The following is a 23,486-nucleotide window of genomic DNA, read 5'->3' as shown; positions in this document are numbered from 1 at the left end:
CTGGGTATCAGCAGCAAGCAGGACCGCTAGAGGGAGCAGTAGAGTCAGTTCCACCGACCGCACCCTTCTTTCCCATTCATAAGTTGGTCGTCATCAGAGAGCGTACATAGCCCCACGGTCTACCATTATGACAATACAATGCACAGAGAACCTTCCCAGGTACGGTGGCTGCTATGATATGAAAAACGCGTTTTTAAAATACCAACCGATGCTGACGTCAGAAGACAACAAATTCAGATCTCAACGTAAACAAAGATGTGAATTCTGCCTGCCCGAAGCGACCCATGGGTTCACACCACTACCTTCACCACAGATGGATGTGCTCACCTGCACCCACCATTTGCTCACCCACTGACCCAGACGATCCTGATGGTGTAATTATCCCAATCGCCCCTTGGCGTCCTGGTGTTGCAGACTCCCTTTGCAGACCCCTGTCTCCCGCATTGCCCTGAGGGCCAATCATGCCATCATGACCACTTGGGCCTGGAGGTCAGATAGGATCTGAACCACCAACAGTTCCACTGCCTCCCGCTTCTCCAGGCGGTCCAGACAACCCAGTGGCTCCCTGGGAACCATCATGAAGCCCATAAGAAGCATATAAGGGCAGAGTCATAAAATAAATGGAAATTTATACACAAGCACCCATACAGATGCTGCTTAAGGACTGGCCCCCACCAGACACACCCCCCTCCCCAAAAAAGGGACCCCGTTGGGTCGTTATTGATACTCCCCCCTCGGAGGGAAGGTGAGCTGGAGGTGAGAAGCTTCCTTGGACCTTCCTGCCTCGTGCAATCCTTGACAATCCGGCTCGATGGTACTTGAACCTGCAACTCGATACCGCTGCAAGCACCAGGTAGTTAGGTCGCGTTGATTGCTAAATAACTCCCCCACAGGCGCTCGGCACGTATTCCCATCGGAAAGGCCAATGGTGGAAGGTACCAGGGAGGATGTCGTTGTTGTAGTTTTTTTTCTTCATATGTGCTCAATATATTACTATTGATTTAACTATTCTTGACTAGCCTACTTTGCGACATTAAATATCCTCTTATTTCCACAGTTCCCCTACATTGTGTCATCTGTACAGTATACACATATCAGGAATATGCTTTCACCCTCGGCTAGATTGCATACCGCAATTAGCACAGAATCACTTTCCAAGATGTTATTCTCAGTGTACACTACATACCCTGACAGTTATGTCCAGTATCGGACATCTTTCGATTACCACATTTTACTCCAGCAGTGAGTCAACCAACACTGCCTAATCAGATATCATCCATTCATCCATTTGGACCACACTTCTGCAAAGCATTTGGTGCTGCCCAAAATAAAATAAAATAAAATATTTTCCTCTGTTCCCGGCTGAGTTGTGTATGTAATTATGTCCACAGCCACGGTTGCGATTTTAACTCATTCTTCATTCAAACATGTCATGGTAATTGTTTTTAAAATCTGCCAAATTCTCAATTTTCCTTTACATGAGCCTAAAGTAAATCCCAACACACACTCCGCACCTCACTTGCACAATTTGCATTTCCTCTTTCAAACCGTCAGAGCACAATGTCTATTGTTTGTGGCTCTTGGCGACTCCTGACTCTCAGTATCCCTGGTTCCTGAGGTTGACTCAGCCTGTCATTCCACCCAGGTCGGTGAGATTATTTATTCCAATGTGTGTATCGGTGGAGGGACACTGCATCATTTGCACGAACACGTCCTTGTGACAATTGATACTCATCTGTCGCCACGTACTGCACACAACTGACGACTTGAGTCCCGACCCATTCCAATCCTGACAGCAGCTGTGCCCCTGCACGTTCGAGCAGCAGTTTTGTAGCTTAATGTTCAGGGTACCTGCAATAACTTGCTGACTCTTCGCAAAAAGCATCGTGGGATCTTTAATGTTCACGAACCGATGTTAGCAGATCTCACAGTGCATGTGAAACACCAGGATGGCAGTTTAGAGCTGCGTTGAGATTTGAATCGAGGCTGCACCGCTCAAAGGGCAGCCATACCTCCAGACTCTTCGGAGGTGCAGGGGGCTGTCGGGGGTTGGCACATTGTAGAATTTACTCAGGGTCCAGCACACAATGGTCTTGTCCATTTGCACATGTGTACTTGCAAACTTACAAGGCCAGGATGAACTGCTTCGAAAATTTACACAGCACCCTCGGCACGGCTGATTTCAATGCGGCCCAGATGTTGACCACACTCGTGCTTCGTACTCCATCTCGCACACCGGACAGCCCTCCCTCCTTCGAGGGCTCCACACACGGCTTACTTTGTACATTCAACCACAGATGCCAACCACAATTGATTGTAAAACCGAGCTCCTCACAATAATAATGCAACCAACCGTGTTGATAATTTTCGTGCCTCACTCGGTTAAAAAATTAAAAAATTTTCTTTTCCAAAGCTTCTCCCCGTATTCAGGCAAACTTCACGCAGCCCGACTCTCCCAAGCAAAAATCGCGCACAGCCCGCACTTCACAGCAGGGCACCAACACATTCAGCACGATAACCCGCTTTTATGGTCAATTTTAATCCAAATAATTTATCCTGACAGATAGAGGCTCATATAAGGACAACAAACATGCTCATCTGTCCACTTTCGTACAAAAAACTTGATCGCGCCAGGCAGAGGATTAATGCTCCGTGACGAGGTCCGCAATGGACGCGTGTTCAAAGACCACTAGTCATTTCCCCCAAAAACATTTCTGCAGCTTGCCTAATGTCTTTGTCCTGGTTCTTGGATGTCATTGTTTCATTCACCGACGAGTGAAGACACAGCACGCCTCTGGGCACAGCATGTGCACTTCGACACAGCTCGCCCCCACCTTTTATCCTACCCCTCCTTCCTTCGCACATTGGTCCCGCGTCTCTCCCCATCTCCATATCCACAACAAACTGCGTACGCGTTCGACCCACACATCAAAACGTATACAAATTAATTTAGACACATTTCAGAACTATTTGACTCTATATTAAATTACCTTTTATTTATTTCCAACCGCGATTAAATAATTCTCAATTCAATTCGTGTTGTTTGGACTCCGGGACTTGGAGATCACAATCAAGGCTTTCTTTGGCACATCTGCCACAAATTTTCCCGTTGACTCGTTTTTGAGTCGTTAAAAAACTCTCAAAGAGGAACACGACCCCCACCTTTACCATTCAGGCAAGGCGCACACATTCCTCCACTTCACAATGGGGCATCCTTCCCTCTGTGGGTTATCATTCTCACAATGGGGCATCCTTCCCTCTGTGGGTTATCATTCCCTCCCACCTTCCATTTAAACGCATCGTTTTCACGAGCAGCCTAGCTTCGTCCGCTGTTCTTTCAGCACCTCGCTTTAAATTTCCAAATATTATCACATCAGAACTAATCTCAATTCCTGTTCTTTTAATGGATATTTTACCGATTTTGAGTTTGCTGCACTGTAACCTTCCCTTCCACCTGCGTTTTTCCGCCACCTCCTCACCGGGAAGGCAAAAGTCGTGGCCAGCGACCTCGTACCTTCCAGGTTTGGACAGAACCTCGAAGGATTAAGGAAACCCTCAGATGGGTTACCTGGTATTCTCTCTTGATTTCCCCGCTCTGTGCACTGCATTTGCACGGGTGGGGCAAGACGTTTTCTCAACTTATTCTTTTAATCTTAACACTTACAACTTTTCTTTTTATTTTTCCAACATTATTTATTTGTCACATGCTTCTTCCCTACACATCTTACAAGCTTCAAGTTTGGTTTGGGCTTATTCACAAATGCATATCTTAACGAATCTTATTCTGGGAATGCATATGGGTACTTTTATATTCATTAATAGCATGATTCTAATTGATCACATGACCGAGGTCCATAATTTCCGTTACAGCTTTATTTTCCCACTTTCCCTGAATCATTTCTCGAGTATTCTTGGACTGGTCAGTGTTTTGCCTGGGGTGGTCTCGGGTTGGGTTTGGTGTCTTTCACACCTTTCCACGAACCCTCACAATCCCTTGCACACCTTCCACGTCCTCAATCTCCCAGAGAAATACCTTGTCTCTTGGAGATTTCTCAGATTACCCTCCCAGGGTTTGTACCTTGCAATCTCCCCTTTAGACATTGTTCTCCAGGGATTTCTTAGATGAGCCTGTAAGCATCACCTGCAACTCCCCCCTGCGAACACTTAACCCCCCGGGGTACCCTTCTTTTTGATGCGCACAAAGCTCCCTCTTTTCTCGTTCTTTTAAGATAAGTACAGATCACAAAGAGCAGCGAACCTGTATGTCCCGGTGCGAGAAAAAGAGGCAGTTCTCACCTTATCTTTAAGCCGGCCGGCTGCTGTCCTCTTTTTGTCTCACCAAGCAAGAAGTTCCCCTCCTTTGCTCTGTTTTTACCCCTTGCCAACTACGCCAAAACGTCGAGATCAGGGTCTGCAATCATGCAATGACTACACCAATCGTCGTAGAGAAGAGCTTTTAATACGCATCAAAAGTGTACACGAGAGTAGAAAGGCACAGAATACCTACAGTATACCAGCTCAGTCAAACTCTGGCCTGCAAGCAGTTTGGTTTACTTTATATATACTTTTCCTGCTCATCTGTTTTCATGATTTCCCCAACTTCCATCATATCAGCTTTATATTTCCTTTGTAAGATATCGTTTTCTTTGAAAATAACAACACCCCAGCAAATATTCTCTCCTGGCCTGACAAAGCATTTATCTTTTCACAAGCAAGAAGATCTGTTATTGATCAGGCAGATCTTTATCACAATATATATATATATATATATATATATATATATATATATATATATATATATATATATATATATATTATCGTCTCATTCTACTGCAAGATGTTCCCTTTTGAACAATACCAAAACAGTGCTGATTTATGATTGGGCTTCTCTGAGCTCAAGGCTCAAAGAATGTTGTTACAAGGGCCAACAAGAAAGCCAGATGTTCAGCTGCACGACAAAGAGACAGAGACAGAGAGAGAGAGGGAGGGAGGGAGGGAGAGAGAGAGAGAGAGAGAGAGAGAGAGAGAGAGAGAGAGAGAGAGAGAGAGAGAGAGAGAGAGAGAGAGAGAGAGAGAGAGAGAGAGAGATAGAGATAGAGATAGAGATAGAGATAGAGATAGAGATAGAGATAGAGATAGAGATAGAGATAGAGATAGAGATAGAGATATATATATATATATATATATATATATATATATATATATATATATATATATATATATATATATATATATATATATATCCGACTTGCTTTGATTACCAACAGTCAAAAACTGTAGCTTACTGAGAGCATTTAAAATGCTTTGGCTTCCTCAATGAAATGCTACATTCAATTAAGAAAAGGTAATCCTACTAAAAATGGCTGCTCTCATCTTGGGAGCTGTTCAACAGCTCCATATATATATATATATATATATATATATATATATATATATATATATATATATATATATATATATATATATATATATATTACACACATACAACGAGTCCTCTTAATTTGAATGGTCACCACGAAACGTGAAACCCTGTGCTACATCAGCACATTCTTCAAAGGTTCTGAGTGGAGATTTGAACACAGGCTGAACAGCTCAGAGTAGTGTGTATTTGCCATTCTCGAGTCGGTGTTACATAATCCAAGTTGAGTTAAGAAACATTAAATGGAATGTAAATGACAGGCATACCCTTTACTTTTAGGCAGGATGTACATATACAGCAAAGGGGTAATAGAATGACTTGTATGAGAGATTGAAACAAGTTACATGCTCTGGAATATTCGAATCATTGTACATTTCTGTCGGTCACATTTTATTTTTCTGTGTCTAACATTCTTTGCACGTTTCCATTCCCTGTCTGACTTTAGTGCGTACAAAATGCCAACTTACTCCATTGTGCTGTTTCTTCTCATTTGTGAGTTTGCATTGCATTATCCCATGGAATTACAGTGTGGACACATTAATGGAATGTATGCCTCCCAGTGTGAAAGAATAGGTTGTTGCTGAATTTCCACCTTCCACGAAAAATGCATACATTGCTGAAAATTTTGAGCTTTAATATTTGAAATTACATTTCACAATCGGTTTAAAAACAACCAGTAATTTGCACAATCTGAGAGGAGTATTTACATAATGGTTAAACGAGTGCAATTGAAGATAGTGAAAAATTATTAATAATAATAAATATGGCATCATAACTTATTCCCTGATATCTCTCATATCTTAAACAATACCGATGGTAGTGTTTGCATGAACCAATTGTTGTCCTTCATCTTAAGTATCATGACCATTTCATCCTGGAACTTCTGTCTTGGAGAAATGACGTGCATGACTGTGCACGTGCAGTTCACTTTGTAGATGTCGCTCAACCTAAAGGGATTGGTTTATTATCTTGTTCTTTCTTGCCTTTGCCCTGCTAGATATTGGAACCATGTTTCCTTTCAATTGCTTCTAGCCCATTGTAATGATGCCCTGTTCAAGCTCATTATTGACCCTTTCACAGCTTTCTTCTATTTCTTCGAAAAGCCTTCCCCGAAAGCATAGGACTTAGGCCATCGGGCATCGTGGAAGGTTTATTGCTGTTGCAGGGTTTGTTTCTGTAATTTACACCAGCAATTTTAATTGTACCATAGTTTCTTCAGATCCGAGGAGAACTAAACCACCATTTAGAAGAAATTTTTTTTTTCCTTTGCTCACAAACTTACAATTTCCAAGCTTTATAAATTCCCGAGCTGCATCTCAGAGCCGACTGGGACTATAGGAATTAAATTTTGCCTTGATAATGTGAATACAAAATATGTGTGGGTGACATAAATTGTTTTGCACGTTACATAATTTTAGGGTCATAACCTAATTATAGATATTTTAACATGTTTCAACAAAACTCGACCAAGGTTTGCTGATCGGAATGAAATTGCTCTCTCTCGATAGCCGAGAGCAAGTCACATCTACTCTTCATTTACATCATTCCCCTCTGGGTTAGAAAGAGGTCAAGGTCTTACACCCACAGGTATATGAAACCACTATTTCGGTGTTTCTCCCTTTATTTTTTTGCCAATGTCCAAGGATATTCAGAATGAAATTTTGCATCAATAATTGGAATAAAAAGTATGCGGGGTTGACATAATGGTTTTGACCTTAATCTGTTTTTACAATCATTACCCAATTATAGTCATTTTAACATTTTACACCAAAACTCAATGAAGGTTTGTCCGTCCAGAACAAAATTGTCCTTCATAGATAGCCTAGAGAAAGTCACATTTGCACTTAATTTACATCATAGGCGTCGAAAGGGTCTTTGGTGGGGGATGGGGGGGTTGCCCCCCAAAAGAGGTATTTCTTTTTTTCTCAGAATACACATACCTGATTTCAATAAAAATTGACCACAACCTTTATCACCCATGATGTACTAAACTTTGTTCATGCTATTTAAAAAATCATGGTCTCAGGGAGTGTATTGGGGGTGGGTGGGGGGTTGCCCCCCAAAATAGGTGTTTGTTTGGTAGTGTTTGTTCATTGGTACATTTTGTTGATTCCGTCCCATGTTGACTTTCTTCTCAGTATCGTTCTTCTTCTAGGTGAGCGTTCAAAGGTATTACCACGATTCTTTTGAACGTCATGACCCAATCAGGGTCGTTTTTACCTTCTTCATGAAAACTCCCCTTAGGTTTGACCGATCAAAACAAAATTGCCCTCCTGAGATAGCCTAGAACAAGTTGCATTTAGTTTCATTTATATCACACCCCTCCCCATTAAAGGTCAAGGTCAAATGGTACTCTGAAAAATATAACGTGATCTTTGTCGTCGCTCAGTTTTGCCAACGCAGAATCTCAAAGACCGCTTGCCCTTCCTTCCAAAATATTCTTGCATCATACTAGTGTACCTGCACAGAGGATGTGCACCTAATATTTAATTCCTGTTCTTGACCTTTGTTTTTCGTATTGTGACTGAATGAACAAAAACACCTTTTTGATCATAACTTCAGTAATTTTCCTCCGATTTTCATGGTATTGAGTTTTTTTGACTACATTGTATATGGGGACACATTTTCATGTTTGACACACTATCCCTAAATGTTGAAGGTCAAGGACATGTGGTGGTCCAAAAATAATAACATGGGCCATCATTGGATCATGGGCCAAGAGTGGTTCTCACCCATCCGGGGATGTTTACCCTTGGCAATCGCTTTGTGATTGCAGATGTTAAGTTTTTATTTGTCTTCATCTTCTTCTTTTATATGCAGCACCTAGCTCCGATATGTCATTTTCTGAGGGTGTGGGTGACTATGCCTCTGATGCAAAAAACAAACAACAATGCCAACATTCCCAACACTCTGCCCACACATGCACAATACCAGTGTCACATTAAATTACATCAGTTTTATTCTGTGCAGATGTTGATCCCATATCTTCCATGTGATCAGTAGGATGTGCGTACTTCATTTATTTGTTGTGTGCATTATTTATGCATCTTTACTTTTAATTCACAAATAGTACTTCATATTGTTCTTTTATTCTTCATTTGTATTGCATGCATGGACTGGGTCTACATTTGAAATGTGATGTGTGCTTGTTCTGTTGAATTCCTTGCTGTGCATTTTTATGTGGAACAACTCTGATGCCAGTTTTCTATTTTCAGTTAGACAGGATGCATAACACACTGATGTGAAATTAACTCAGACTTGTGTGATTTTGTATTTTCCTACTTTTGCAATCCTGCACATACAAGTTTGGTCAAAACCATCAGTTGGATTTCAAAAAACCGTTAGTTGGTACCCCTTGTTTATATTAGTTTTTTTTATTTTCTCTGCTGACAGAATGATTGCTTCAAAAATGATGTTTTATTGCTTTTTGTAAAACTTGGTCTTTGATTATGTCAAATGACTTTTACATCAACAATATTGTGGTTTTTTTGGTTCTTTTTGAAAACATTTTGTGTGTTCTTTCATTTGTTAAAAAAACTGGCATTATTATTTTGTAATTAAATTGTTAAACAGTACACTTTGTATTTGACAGGTCATGACAAACCATTACAGAAGAGGAGTGTGTTAGCAGAATTGAAAAAAGATCAACCAATAGAGGAGAAAAAACAGAATGAGACTGAAGATGGGATAAAAATGGAAATGGGAAAACCTATGAAGAAGGTAAATGAGGTTGAAACAAGAGAAGGCAGGAACAATTCAAGATCAGGCGAATTTCTACCAAGAGAAACACACTGGGTGAAAGCAGAAGTAGATGGTACAGCCGCCTTGCCATGCAAGCTCACCATTAAGTCAGATATTTTTTGGAAATTTCAAAAAAAGGTAAGAGAAAATGCACAACATTAATAATAAAAAAAGATATGAAATAAAAAATACATAACTTCATGAGATGAAGCAAATATAATGATATCTTGCTGATAATATATAAATTAATTGTTAATTCATTTTTGGAGGGAAGCATCACAACAAAGCTATTGGTAATAAATCGTGTGATATAGGAATACACAGCCACAAGCCATGGTGGGAAAGACCAGGATGGAAAGTGATTCAAAAGTGAGATAATTAAACATCCCCAAAAGCCAACTTTTTCCCATGCATCAGTTTATCCCATTCCATCTGCAGCTGTCCTATCCATTTTCTTGGCCCTGGTGCACTAAATCCTATAGTGAGGAGGCTGCAGTCAAGCAGCTTGCAGTCTCACTGTAGAAAACTAACCCAACTGAGGATAACTTTAGTTAATTCTGTAACGCTCACAACTGTAAGGCTGTGTACATCCTGAGGCATGCCAGAAAACACCATTTTGCAAATCTCCAGACTGAGGTCTCCAACCAGCCTCCTTCCTCCAATGCTATGGTGGCACGTTTTCAAGTCAGTCACTGGTGTATGGCACCCCTGTATCTGTTCCCTCAACTGAACCGACATTATTGCAGACTCCACATAAGATATGGCAGAATGTTAAAACCGACTGTGTTTACCTCCAAATCTCATGTACCAAAACCATCACACTCTGTCCTCATCTTACTCCCTGCTCAGCGCCCCCCCCGACACACACACACACACACACACACACACACACACACACACACACACACACACACACACACACACACACACACACACACACACACACACACACACACACACACACACACACACACACACACACACAGTCTCCAGGACTTTTTATCCCTCTTAACCGAAAAAAATAGAGGAAGTTCTGTCCAACTTTGACCTTGATTCTGTAATCGACCCAGATGGCATCATTGCCCATGTTCTTAAATCCTGCTCTGTCATTCTTGCTTCCCCTTTGGCAGCCGTATTCATTCTGTCCTCTTTTGGCTGACTCACATCAGCTTTGAAGTTGGTAAGCATAACTTTAATCTCCAAGAAGAGTTCAAAAACAGATCCAATCAACAACAAGCGAGTGAGCTTGCTTCCAATTACAAGCACATTCATGGAATTCATCATTGCTGTTGATCTTTATCTGTCTGTTTTCCAGTCAAGTCTATCTCTTTTCCAACAGCCGAATCTCTGTCCATGAGTTAGGATTCCAGCCGCTCACTCATCCTGCACATGCTGATGCTCCTCTCCCAGCATTACTTGGGTTCCCTAAATCTCAAATGAGAGGTTGGGACCATCTCCTTGGATATATCTACCGAATACCATATGGTCTGACAACCTGATTTGCTTGCCAAGCTCTCTGCCTGTTGCATACAAATCTGCCCTCATTCTTGGATATCTGACATCCTCCACTCATGCAGATATGCAGTCAAAGTGTTGCCATCAACAGAACCCTTTCCTCCCCTCTCTAAGTGGAGGCTAAGTTTCCCCAAGACAGTGTTTTGGGTCCATTCTTGTTCCTCATCTCTATAAATGATCTCTCTGAGGATCTTTAAAACCTTCTCTTCTTTTTTTGCAGATAACTCCACACTGTGTCATGCAGTATCCCATCCCAATGATAATCAAACTTCAGTTGTGTCACTCTCTGCTGATCTGGGATTCATTAGATGTTGGTGTAATAAATGGAACATGTCCTCCCATAATGGAAAATCTCATGGTCTCCCACCTGTTACTCTGGAAGGATGGTCAAACTAATCAATCAATCTATTTCCATGGACAGCCACTGGAAGAGGTTCAGTCTTTTAAACGTCTAGGCAATACCATGAGCCATGACGTCTCCTGGGCCAATGACATAGCAATGTTGGACATCAAAGCCAGATAGAGATCGACCATCCTCCATCAATACAAGCTTGTCTTTTGAAAATCAGATACCCACAGTCAGCAAAGGCCTTTTAGTTCAGGCAAAATAAGGTTTGCCTTGGAACAAATTGCAACAGGTTTTTTTTCGACAATGCATTTATATGGGGTTCTCAGAACACCATACTAAAAGTCCGAAGAAATCTCTGTTGCAGAAATATGTATAATTTGCATAAATCCAAGATGGCCACCAAATATCAGCATTTCATGACATCTTTGCTCTGAGGTGATATGTCTCATCTGAGAAACCAAACTAACACTTGTATTGTGCTTGTAGATGCATTGAATGTGGATTACAGAGCACAACTACTCAACCATGCTGAAATTATTTTCAATGCTTGTAATATTGCATATTACTCCTGTTATTTCTTTTTTTTTAAATCAAATTTACAAATTATTCCCTCTTTAAGGTCGTAGACACACATATGTTTTTTCATTAAATTTAAATGTTCTACCTTTATGAAAAGGCTAAGGGAAGGTTAGATAAAGATAAAGAAAAGGATAAAGCAAAACTCCAAAAAAGGAAAGAAAAAATAACAACAAAATATCCAAGACACAGGAAGTAGCAAAGTCAGGTGAAATGCGATGTTACCTCAAGCATGGAAGAAGTAGAAATTGACATTCCTCTGAAAGCTGGGTAGACCATAGGAGAATGGGAAGCACGTTAAAGGTAGTGTATTCCAAAGCAAGACAGCATGAGGGATAAAACTATCTGCATAGCCTTTCGTTCTGCACTTTGGATCAGCTATCGTGCACAGGTATGCAAAGATATCAAACTGAGTTTTGCATCCAAACACTCGTACAGAAGGAACCAAGTTAGAAATATTGTCAGGGTACCGGGGTCTGGGGTTATCACTAGGGAGCTCCTCGGACCTTTACCCGACCTCTGGCCATAGAAAACTGAAGTCCGACAGGTTGCTAGGTAACCGTGGCTGGCGATATAAGAACCGCCAATCCTCGCAGAATTTTGGCTCCTTGGTTACACATTACCTTACTGTTGGTGCTGCAGCCCTAATTTGGGGTCATGCCCTCAACAGCCCCTGTCTATTTATCATGTGCAGCCAAGCGAACCATGGATGGCTGTTGACTAATCACAGAGCCAATCAGTGGGGCAAAACTTCCCATCTCTTCAACTTACACACTATATGAGACCAATGGAGGAAGGACAAAAGCGAGCAGGCCGGGAATGTTTCACAGTTCAACCAACACACTTTTTCAACAAGCACTACAAGGTTTATTCAATCAGCAATGGCAGGTATTTACGGTAGCAAATATAAGCATGTATTTACAATATATGGAGAGAAATCACAATGAAAAGGCAGAAGAGAACAGTCATTATTCTTCACAATTACAGAGCCCACTTACACAGTCTTAATTTAGTATATAAACAGGACATGGTGCATCATCGATTATTCTGGGGAAAAGTAGAGAGGAAGAACCAAGATGGAGTGCAGAGCAAAGCATCTGCAGATGTGTGTCAGCTCGTGATACTTGTAGACCTTCACAATGTGCAAGCTCCCCCTTGGTGGTGCTCGCAGTCTAAACAGACAGTGCAGCTCATGCCCTGTGCAAACTCGTGCAATGTGCAAACTCCCCCTTTCTGACTCATGCAGACATGAGCACAGACTTTGCCAAAGGACTTGTGGTAAGGAAAGCTTGTTGGACGAGAGCGAGATGAATTATAAGTCCCAGCACATTAGATGTGTTGAGAGCAGAGTCGAGAGACACATGGAAACGTCTCGGCAAATAAGATGAGTCGAGAGCATTCCTGGCAAATAAGACATGTAGTGGATTGATGAATAACCGGACAAAACCTCCCAGCAGATGGGGCGAGTGGAGTGTCGAAAGTCAAGAGCTACTGGCAGGCAAGACGAGTAGAGAATCAAAGCACCTGGCAGACTGAAGCGCTTAGTGGATCAAGACACGTGATGGAGCAGATGCTTGATTCATGAGAACACTAGTCGATCTATGTGGAAATTCCTCAACAGCAGAGCCAAGATCTCCTTGGAAAAATGCCGCTCAGAATCTCATGAGCGTGAAGAGTTCAAGTTCTTCACCACCAACTTTATTCACACATTCACACCAACAATATATTCAAATATTTCATTTTCACAAACTTCATTCAGAGGTTTCCACATCCACTCCCCATGGAGGTCAAACATATCTGCTCTCAATGGAGTTTTATATGTTCTGCCTTGCACAACTGCTGAGCGGAGGGGTGGGGGGTGGGTGGATGAGCTGCTGTTGTTTTTGAACACACATGAGTTTAACGCATATGACACACACGTTATGTTTATGAATAGCTGTATAGCTCATGATCCTTTTGCACTTCATGTGTTGCTTTGGAAGAAATGAAAAGAACGAAGAGACCACTGCTGGGCTAATGATTACCTCTATTGTGTTTAAATGGGGGGTTTTGCAGGAATTGAAAAGAACGAGTATTACTGTATTTATTTTCCATGGTGATTTACACAAGATTAAGATATCTTTGTATGAGTCAATAGGAGTAATTCATGGCATGTGCCATTGGGGGATGGTGTAGGATCTTAAATTGAAAAGGAGGGAGGAAAGTTTGAAGGCTTGGTATAAAGTAGGGGTTTTGAGGCGAAAGGACGAGTGGAGGAGTTTGAGGTTTGAGATGGAGAAACGAAAGGGTACATTCAGGTGAAGTGAAGTTTCCATGAGAGTTACAGGGTTTGAAAGGCAAGGGTGAGGGACCGGCAATGGATGGGTAGCTGGCCTTAAATCACGGTCAAAAAATGGATTGATAGACAGAAGGATGAAAGAGAAATTGAATATTCGAACTCACAAACCATCTCCCTCCCAAAATAATCCTCTTTACAAAAAGGCAAGGATTTGTGTCTCAGATAAACAAAAGAAATATCTGTGCACGTGCACCAAACTAATGAGGTGGCGTGGCACCACAATGCTCACTGGCAGAGTAGGTCAATTGTGGACATGCTTACCCTATACAAAGAATTTTGTACACAATTGGTCCACTCAAAATCCATTTACCTAACTCCGTAATTCCAGTGGCTGCAAACACACAACAATGGTACCAAGGGGGAGCATCCCTCCTCTATTTCTAACATCACAAGACTTATTTCTTCATTATCATTAAACCCCCCATCCCGTACAGTGGTTCTCTACAACCAATTTTACCCGTCATCCTTTCCATCAACAGCACCGTTGGTGCTTCATCAAATTAGGGCCCAGCCCTCAAATTTTCTTTCCCTGTCATTGCACAATATCGTGCCTGGTCAGTGTGGCTCCACCTGCAGGCCTATCTTACTACGAATTTCGCACATGGCACCCCCTTGTCACAGGGGCTGCTGCCTAGCATACCTGCTATCTTATCCAAGTTCTAGGAGGAGCTCTCCCGGGTTTAATCCGCGATGCCATCACTGGCAATTGGTGCTCCAGCTCCCTTTCCTGGGTACCCAGGTCCATTTAAATTTGACTGCCCCCTCTGGGTTCACAGCCTACTCACGGCATACTGGCTCTGATCACCCGGGTGCTCTTCGCAACAAAACTCTACCTCAAATGAGCCACGCTCATTGTTTTGTCAATCAACGTTTGCTCCTTTGCAAATCAGAAACTTTCTGTCAACAGCACCAATCACAGAACGACCTCCTGTAGCAAAACATCTGAACCCCCTCTAATGTAACGCCAATGCAGGCGAGGATTCATCTCCACAGGAGGGTGTGTACTGCTCCACAAGCACCCACATTGTACTCTTCATTCAATCTTTATTCCAAAAATTTTTTCACCACAAACATCATTCGCACGTCATCTCTCACAACATGCGTTTTTCCATTCATCCCTCAATGGTCGGAAACACGAGGAAGAAGGAAGATGCTAAGCTATCGTCTTTCCAATTGCAAAAGCAATTCAAATCCAATTTTTTAAATAATTAAGTCACGAATCCTAATTGTCTCGAAATGCATGGGGATCATTCCCATAACCATCACAATATGAAGATACCATTGCTTTGTCTCCTGCCGCAGTGATGTCCTGCTTCACTACTCCTGCTTGGCTGAACACTTTAGCCTGCTGACAGAACAGGGCATCAATCACTCTTGATCTTTTCTGACAAACGCTTTCCCAATCCAAACAGGTTAGAGGTTTTATCACAGCCAGGAATTACATGGATAAAGAGCAAATGTCAGATACATTCAGATCAAGAAGCTTCTTCGATTGTTTTATGCACCATATACTGTTCTTGTTTGAGGAATGCTTGGGCTCTGGTGCCAGGAAAAAATCATGTGTGTCCATTTCAACCAGATGCAGAAAGAAGAACAGCAAGTCCATGTCATCGTTAATCAGAACAGTGTCTTTGTGTCTGGCAGGTACCACAGCTGTTTGGATAATGAGGCCAGACCATTAGGTCCACCCCAGTGCTACCACGAGGAGGTGCTGAGCCTACTTCATGTCGCATTCCCACAAGGGGATGGGGTGGGGAACTCCTCCCCTCTTCCTCAACACACTGGCACCGAGAACAGCTTTGGCCCAGACCACCGCATGGATCTTGAGGCAACGGAGACACTCCAAGATCCGTACAAATGGCGCTTAGGGATCTTCTCCCCTTGACAATTTCCACCGAGTCCAGAGATGCTAAAGCTGCCTCACGATGCACCTTTGCAAAATTCGCCAGTGCTTCACGGGATCTGCTCCCATCAGCAAGATGAAGGCCCGGCACATCGTCATTCGATCTCTGAAATTATCTGGCATCCTGGGAAGTGTGGTACTGGACCGTCATAGGGAGTGCATGTAAGATGTGTAATCAAATAGGAGAGGGGGAAACCATTGGCGGAGTCTGACTCCACCATGGCCTTCCACCACCTGTCAGCCAGGGCCGGGACAAGCAAGCCAAATCGACATCCCAAACACACATCTCGTGTTTTTTCATTTTCTGTTCCTAACAATACCATTTACCTACTGGCTCGCATGCGCCCGGGATGCTCTTCGAAACAACACACGCGCACGCGCACACACACACACACACACACACACACACACACACACACACACACACACACACACACACACACACACATACAAACACACACACACATACACACACACACACACACACACACACACACACACACACACACACACACACACATACAAACACACGCACACATATGCAAAAGGCCTCATCGAGCAATCAAACACAAGTCCCGTGTTCCATTTAATCACAAAACTGATTCCAGTTCTGGATGGATTGCTAACAACAAACATTTTCTTGGTGTTGTGGTATTCATGGAGAATATAGTGACAGAGTTACGTCTTCAAAAGAGGGATAACCAACCTTCAAATGTAGAGGTTTTATGTTGTTTTCATAGGTACAGGTGGAATGAGGAAATACTTTGCAGTCAGTGAGTGTATTGTGGCGAGTAATTTGTTGTTACACACTTGTTAATCGTTCCCCTGCGGTGTTTAATAATATCGTCTCCACAGATTATTATCAAGTACCTTGCTGCCTGTGTTACTAATTTGAATAAACGAGTGGAGTTCATTGGAAATTTAACGGATGGAAACGCATCCATTTCAATCAAGGATCTTCATTTCAACGATTCAGGAGAGTACATGTGTGAAGGTATCCACATTTCTCCTCGTGGTTATGAAGATGAGCTCGTGTTGGTGAATCTCAATGTCACAGGTGAACGTCTTGTATGTTTTGTAAAATTCACTATAATGTTTTCATTTTAATACGAATACTAATAATGAAGTAACATGAATGGTGATTCTGAACTTGTTCTGTTTGGAATTTTTTTCTCTCTCTCGAAACAACAGGTCGACCTTTCGTAACCACAGTTCCACCAACCCAGGAATGTACAAGTCACATTGTTGCTATTGCTGTACTTGCGACTCTTCTTGTCGTTGGTGTTGCTTTTGCTGTTTTCCTGTATTTGTTCAAACGAAATGGAAGGTGAGAACAATTAATGAGGTCTTCCAAAACGATCTTGGTCCTTTTCCTTATTCCAACTTGCAAAGGTACCTGGTGTTGCCAGGTAACGCTGGGTCCCTCCTCCCCTCCGTCTTTTCTCCCACCACACCTCCTCCCTCTGGACTCCCACCCCACACCTTCCCACATTCCCCTCATTCGCCTTCAGCCCCTCCTCATATCTAAGTCGAGCTTGGCCCAGAATCAATCTGGTAGCCCTGCGATGCAACCTCTCCATGGCGTATGCCCTTCCTGAGTTGTGATGACCAAAACTGCACACACAATTTCAGATGTGACCCTCACTAAATTCCTGTGCAATGGTAACACCACCTCTTCTGATTTATAAATGATCCTCCTCTGAATACAACCTAAAACCCTATTTGCTTTACCTGTGGCTGCCTGGCACTGTGCTGCCTGCTTACCTCCCATATCTATTGCCACCCCCAGATACTTCTCCTGTGTGACATGCTCCAAAATTACCCCTTGCATCCTGTAATCTCTATTTTCATTGTTCTTTCCCATCCCCAACACCTTACACTTGCTCAGGTTAAATTACATCTGCCAATCTTTTGCCCAATCTATACAAGTATCAATACTTTGCGGAATCTGATCACCACCCCTCTGCTATCCACCTCACCTCCAAGCTTTGTGTGATTTGCAAATTTGGAAAGCTTACTCTTTACCCCATTAACTAAATCGTTGATGTAAATAATGAAAAGTCTTGGTCCGAGTACTGATCCATGAGTTACCCCACTTCTTACATCGTCCAAGCAAAACATCCTCCCACTCACAGCCACTCTTTTCATCCTATCACTAAACCAGTTTGTAATCGATTTAGCTTCCTGACCAGCCACTCCATGAGCCCTCACCTTGGCGAATAACCTCCGATGTTGCGACCTTATCAAATGCCTTCTTAAAGAGGAACCCAAATGCTAAGACCACCTCGACGCTCATCTATCACTTGAAACCCCACAAAATTGATATGATGTGTCTTTTCTGATTTCTGAATGATAAAGTTGGTAAATTTGTAATTAAAAGTCGAAATCTTGTTCATCCTAAGCTGAGCTATGACGTCACACCATGAAGGCGAGTGCCACTTCCATATTGTGTATGGGTTCCATTGCGGTACGATTTAACTCAAGCAGCAAATAATTTTCGATTATTCACAAATATTCCGAGTTGACCTTGGTGTCCTTGGTGCTTTTAGTAATACAAACAGTGATGGTTTCATGCTGCACCAATGGCCGAAAGACCCGGATTTCCAGAAATTGTATGTGGTTTGTCCGAAATACCCGAGTGTGGATCGGGCCGACAAATTATTCGCTTTTGTGCTGAGAACATTTCACAGAGTTCTGTTATAAAATAACAGAGAAGGCTCGATCTTGTTACCAAGATCGAGCGAGGATGCCATCCCCACGATTAAGCAGAAGAAACGGCCTCCTCTCTCTTCCCAACCCACTATCTGCCTCCCCTGCCTTCTCGCTCTCCCCTTCATCTTCTCTCTCCCCTACCCCTCACTCCCCTGCCTTCTCGCTCTACACTACTCCTTCTCTCCCTCCACTACCTCCTCTCTCCTCCCTACTCCCTCTCTGCCTCCCCTGCCTCCTCTCTCTCCCCTACCTCCTCTATCCCTCCCCTGCCTCCACTCTCTCCCCTACCACCTCTCTGCCTCCTGTAAATCCTCTCTCTTCCACACCCCTCTCTCCCTCCCATGCCTCTTCTCCCCCGACACCTTATCTTCCTCCCCTGCCTCTCTCTCTCCCCTACATGCTCTCTTCCTCCACTGCCTCCTCTCTCTCCCCTACCCCTTCTCTGCCTCCTCTGTGTCCTCTCTCTTCCATACCCCCTCTCTCCCTCCCCTGCCTCTTCTCTCCTCTATCCCCTGTCTGCCTCAACTGCCTCTTCTGTCTCCCTTACCCCTCCCAGTCTCCCCTGCCTTCTCTCTCTCGCAAACCCCCTCTCTCCCACCCAGTCTCCTCTCCCCCTACCCCCTCTCTGCCTCCCCTGCCTCCTCTCTCTCCTTATTTTGGCTGCTCCCGTTTGGGGTTGCCACAGCGGATCATCTGTCTCCATTTCGCTCTGTCCCCCACTTATTCCATTGTCACACCAACCACCTGCATGTCCACCCTCACCACATCCATAAACCTCCTCTTTGGCCTTCCTCTTCTCTTCCTTCATGGCAGCTCCATCCTCTGCATCCTTATCCCAATATACCCTGCATCCCTCCTCTCCACGTGTTCAAACCATCTCAATCTCACCTCTCTCACTTTGTCTCCAAACCTTACAACATAGCTGGTCTCACTACCGTCGTGTATACTTTCCCTTTCACTCTTTCAGATACCCTTCTATTACAAAGCACTCCTGAAACTCTTCTCAACCCACTCCATCCTGCCTGCACTCTCTTCTTCACTTCTCTACCACACTCTCTGTTCCTTTGGACAGTTGATCCCAATTGTTTAAACCATCCACCTTCACCACCTCAACTCCTTGCAAACGCACCATTTCGCCACCCTCCCTCTCAGTTAGGCACATGTACTCCATCTTAGTCTTACTGACTTTCATTCCACTTCTATCCAGTGTGTATCTCCACCTCTCAGCCTGCTCCCGACTCTCACTACAGATCACGATGTCATCCGCAAACATCGTAGTCCATGGAGACTCCTGTCTGATCTCGTCCGCCAACCTGTCCATCACCATTTCAAACAGGAAAGGGCTCAGAGCCGATCCTTGATGCAATCCCACCTCTACCTTAAACTGGTCCGGTAGAACTCCGACCGCAAATATCACCGCTGTCACACTGTCCTCTTACATATCCTGCACCACCCTCACATACTTCTCTACCACTCCCGACTTCCTCAAACAATACCACAACTCCTCTTTTGGCACCCTATCGTAAGCTTTCTCTAAATCCACAAACACACAATGCAACTCCTTCTGGCCTTCCCTATACTTCTCCATCAACACTCTCAAAGCAAACATTGCATCTGCAGTGATCTTTCCTGTCATAAAACCAAATTGCTGCTCACAAATCATCACCTCTCCTCTCAACCGAACATCCACTGCTATTTCCCATAACTTTATGTTGTGGCTTATCAACTTTATACCTCTGTAGTTACCACAGCTCTGCACATCACCCTTGTTCTGAAAATATTGGTACCAGTACACTTCTTCAACACTCCTCAGGCATCCTCTCACTTGATAAGCCACAAAATAACAGAGAAGCATATAGCACATGGTTGCTTCCCAACCATGTGCTATATGCAGTTATTATGATGTTCATTAATTTTTTTATAGCACTAATAAATGTGTCAGATATAAATTCCCCACCCTGTCTGTTTAAGCCAATGATTCATAGCCTGGAGCACTGAGCCTTCGGTCACTCATAGCCCAGGATCCCCTAAGAGCAAGCCACACGACTGAGACCCACCTCTTCCCCCAGAGAGTGAGTAACAGTCATCGGCACAGCATAGACAGCCAGTGTGGAGATATAAAGATGAGAACAGACCTGTAGAGGCTTTTGAGGCCATGCCTGTGTCGTGCCTGTCAGTGCTTAAGAGAAGAAACACACACACACAAACACACACACAAACACAAACACACACACACACACACACACATTCTCTTCCATCTGTGTTCCATCCTCACCAAAAACTCCACTGCCATCACTCCAAAACATTTCCACGTATCCACTGGGCCAACCGCCTTTCATCTGGGCCAACAGCCTTTCTACTCTTCATAGCTATCCTCACTTCATCCTCACTAATCCACCGCACTTCCTGATTCACTATCTCCACCTCAGCCAACTCTCTCTCTCTCTCTCTCTCTCTCTCTCTCTCTCTCTCTCTCTCTCTCTCTCTCTCTCTCTCTCTCTCTCTCTCTCTCTCTCTCTCTCTCTCTCTCTCTCTCTCTCTCTCTCTCTCTCTCTCTCTCTCTCTCTCTCTCTCTCTCTCTCTCTCTCTCTCTCTCTCTCTCTCTCTCTCTCTCTCTCTCTCTCTCTCTCTCTCTCTCTCTCTCTCTCTCTCTCTCTCTCTCTCTCTCTCTCTCTCTCTCTCTCTCTCTCTCTCTCTCTCTCTCTCTCTCTCTCTCTCTCTCTCTCTCTCTCTCTCTCTCTCTCTCTCTCTCTCTCTCTCTCTCTCTCTCTCTCTCTCTCTCTCTCTCTCTCTCTCTCTCTCTCTCTCTCTCTCTCTCTCTCTCTCTCTCTCTCTCTCTCTCTCTCTCTCTCTCTCTCTCTCTCTCTCTCTCTCTCTCTCTCTCTCTCTCTCTCTTACCGAATTTAGCCAGTCTCGATGTACGTACGTTCCAATTTTTTTCTTTCGATTTTCTTGATATTTGGTAGGTGGGTAGATGTCGATAAGGGATGCATGACGGTGTGACTGTTGACCCAATTGAAGGTCAACGTCAAGGTCATTCCAAAGTTGCGAAATCATCCATTTTCAAAATCTATCTTCTCCGCCGTTTATTATCCGATCTTCGAAATTCCTTCGGATTCTGATCACATGGAATAATGTCTAAATTCTGTCAGGCTGATTTTTTGAAATTCTTCCTGGTTATCGAGTCACGTGTCTTCAAAATTAGAAAAATCCTCGATGTGATACGGTCAAAAAAAATTCGCCCGATCTTGATGAAACTTGGTACGTAGGTAGGGGTCGATGAGTGATGCACGATGGTATGAGTTTTGACACTATTGTAGGTAAAGGTCAAGGTCAAGGCCACTCCAAAGTTGCGAAATCATCCATTTTCAAAATCTATATCCTCCGTTTGTGATCCGATCTTCAAAATTTCTTCGGATTCTGATAACATGGAACAATATCTAAATTTGGTTGGGCCGATTTTTTTAAAACGTCCTGGTTATCGAGTCATGTGTCTTAAAAGTTGGAAAAGTCGTCGATGTGATGCGGTCAAAACAAAGATGACCGTCACCCCCAACCGTGGGTAATTTCTTCATTCATCAGCTCCTCAAAGTACTCCATCCACATTCTCAACACACTCTCCTCGCTTGTCAGCACATTTCCATCTACATCCTTTATCACCCTAACCTGTAGTACATCCTTCCCAGCTTGGTCCCTCTGTCTGGCCAATCGGTACAAATCCTTTTCCCCTTCCTTTGTATCCAACTTCTCATAAAGCTCGCCATATGCCTTTTCCTTAGCCTTCCCCACCTCTCTCTTCACCTTGCGTCGCAACTCATTGTACTCCTGTCTACTTTCTTCATCTCTCTGGCTTTTCCAATTATTTTTCACCAACCTCTTCCTCCTTATACTTTCCTGTACTTCCTTGTTCCACCACCAAGTCTCCTTATCTTCCTTCCTCTGTCCAGATGTCACACCAAGTACCTTCCTAGCTATCTCCCTCACCACTTCTGTAGGAGTTACCCGGTCGTCCCACACCTCTTTACCACCATCCAACACTTGTCTCACCTCCTCCCTGAATTTCACACAACAGTCTTCCTCCTTCAGTTTCCACCATCTGGTCCTTGGTTCAGCCCTCACTCTCTTCCTCAACCTCACCTCCAAAATCATCCTACAAACCACCATCCAATGCTGTCCAGCTACACTCTTCCCTGTCACCACCTTACAGTCTCCAATCCCTTTCAGGTTGCATCTCCTGCTTCAGACATAGTCCACCTGTGTGCAGCTTCCTCCACTCTGATACGTCACCCTGTGCTTCTCCTTCTAAAATACGTATTTACCACTGCCATTTCCATTCTTTTTTCAAAATCCACCACCATCTACCCTTCCACATTCCTCTCGTTGTCACCGTACCTACCCATCACTTCCTAATAATCTCTCTTCCCATCCCCAACATGGCCATTGAAATCCGCTCCAATCACCACTCTTTCTTCCTTGGATACACTCTCCACCACTTCATCTCACTCACCCCAGAAATCTTCTTTCTTCTGCATCTCACACCCCACTTGCCCGGAATATGCATTAATGACATTCATCATCACCCCTTCAATTTCCAACTTCACACTCGTCACTCAGTCAGACACTCTTTCTCTCTCCCCTATCCCCTCTCTGTCTCCCCATTCCTCCTCTCTGTCCCCTACCAACTCTCTGCCTCCCCTTCCTCCTCTCTCTCTTCCTCTACACCCCCACTCCCTCCCCTGCCTTCTCACTCCCTCCCCTGCCTTCTCACTCCCTCCCCTACCTTCTCACTCCCTCCCCTGCCTTCTCACTCCCTCCCCTGCCGACTCACTCTCCCCTACCCCCTCACTTCCTCCCCTGCCTCCTTACACTCCCTACCCCTTCTCTCTATCCCCTGCCTCCTCTCTCCCTCCCTCTCCTTTACAGTTTCGTACAT

At 43.6% G+C, this 23,486-nt stretch overlaps 1 protein-coding gene across 1 annotated transcript in view; it reads left to right on the top strand.

Moving 5' to 3' along the window:
• The window catches only part of LOC147020387 (uncharacterized), a 33,537-nt gene that overhangs the window by 8,506 nt on the left and 1,545 nt on the right, over positions 1-23,486 (top strand). Inside the window, exons 2-5 of the mRNA XM_085895706.1 lie at positions 5,865-5,911; positions 9,012-9,298; positions 16,697-16,898; positions 17,033-17,168. Coding sequence (XP_085751832.1) covers positions 5,865-5,911; positions 9,012-9,298; positions 16,697-16,898; positions 17,033-17,168 — 672 coding nt within the window. The remainder of the gene's footprint in view (positions 1-5,864; positions 5,912-9,011; positions 9,299-16,696; positions 16,899-17,032; positions 17,169-23,486) is intronic.

This window comes from Eptatretus burgeri, chromosome 9 (assembly GCF_056783735.1).
Source record: "Eptatretus burgeri isolate ZD-2024b chromosome 9, Ebu_testis_v1, whole genome shotgun sequence".
NCBI lineage: Eukaryota > Metazoa > Chordata > Myxini > Myxiniformes > Myxinidae > Eptatretus > Eptatretus burgeri.
This window is presented reverse-complemented; position numbering and strand designations above follow the sequence as displayed.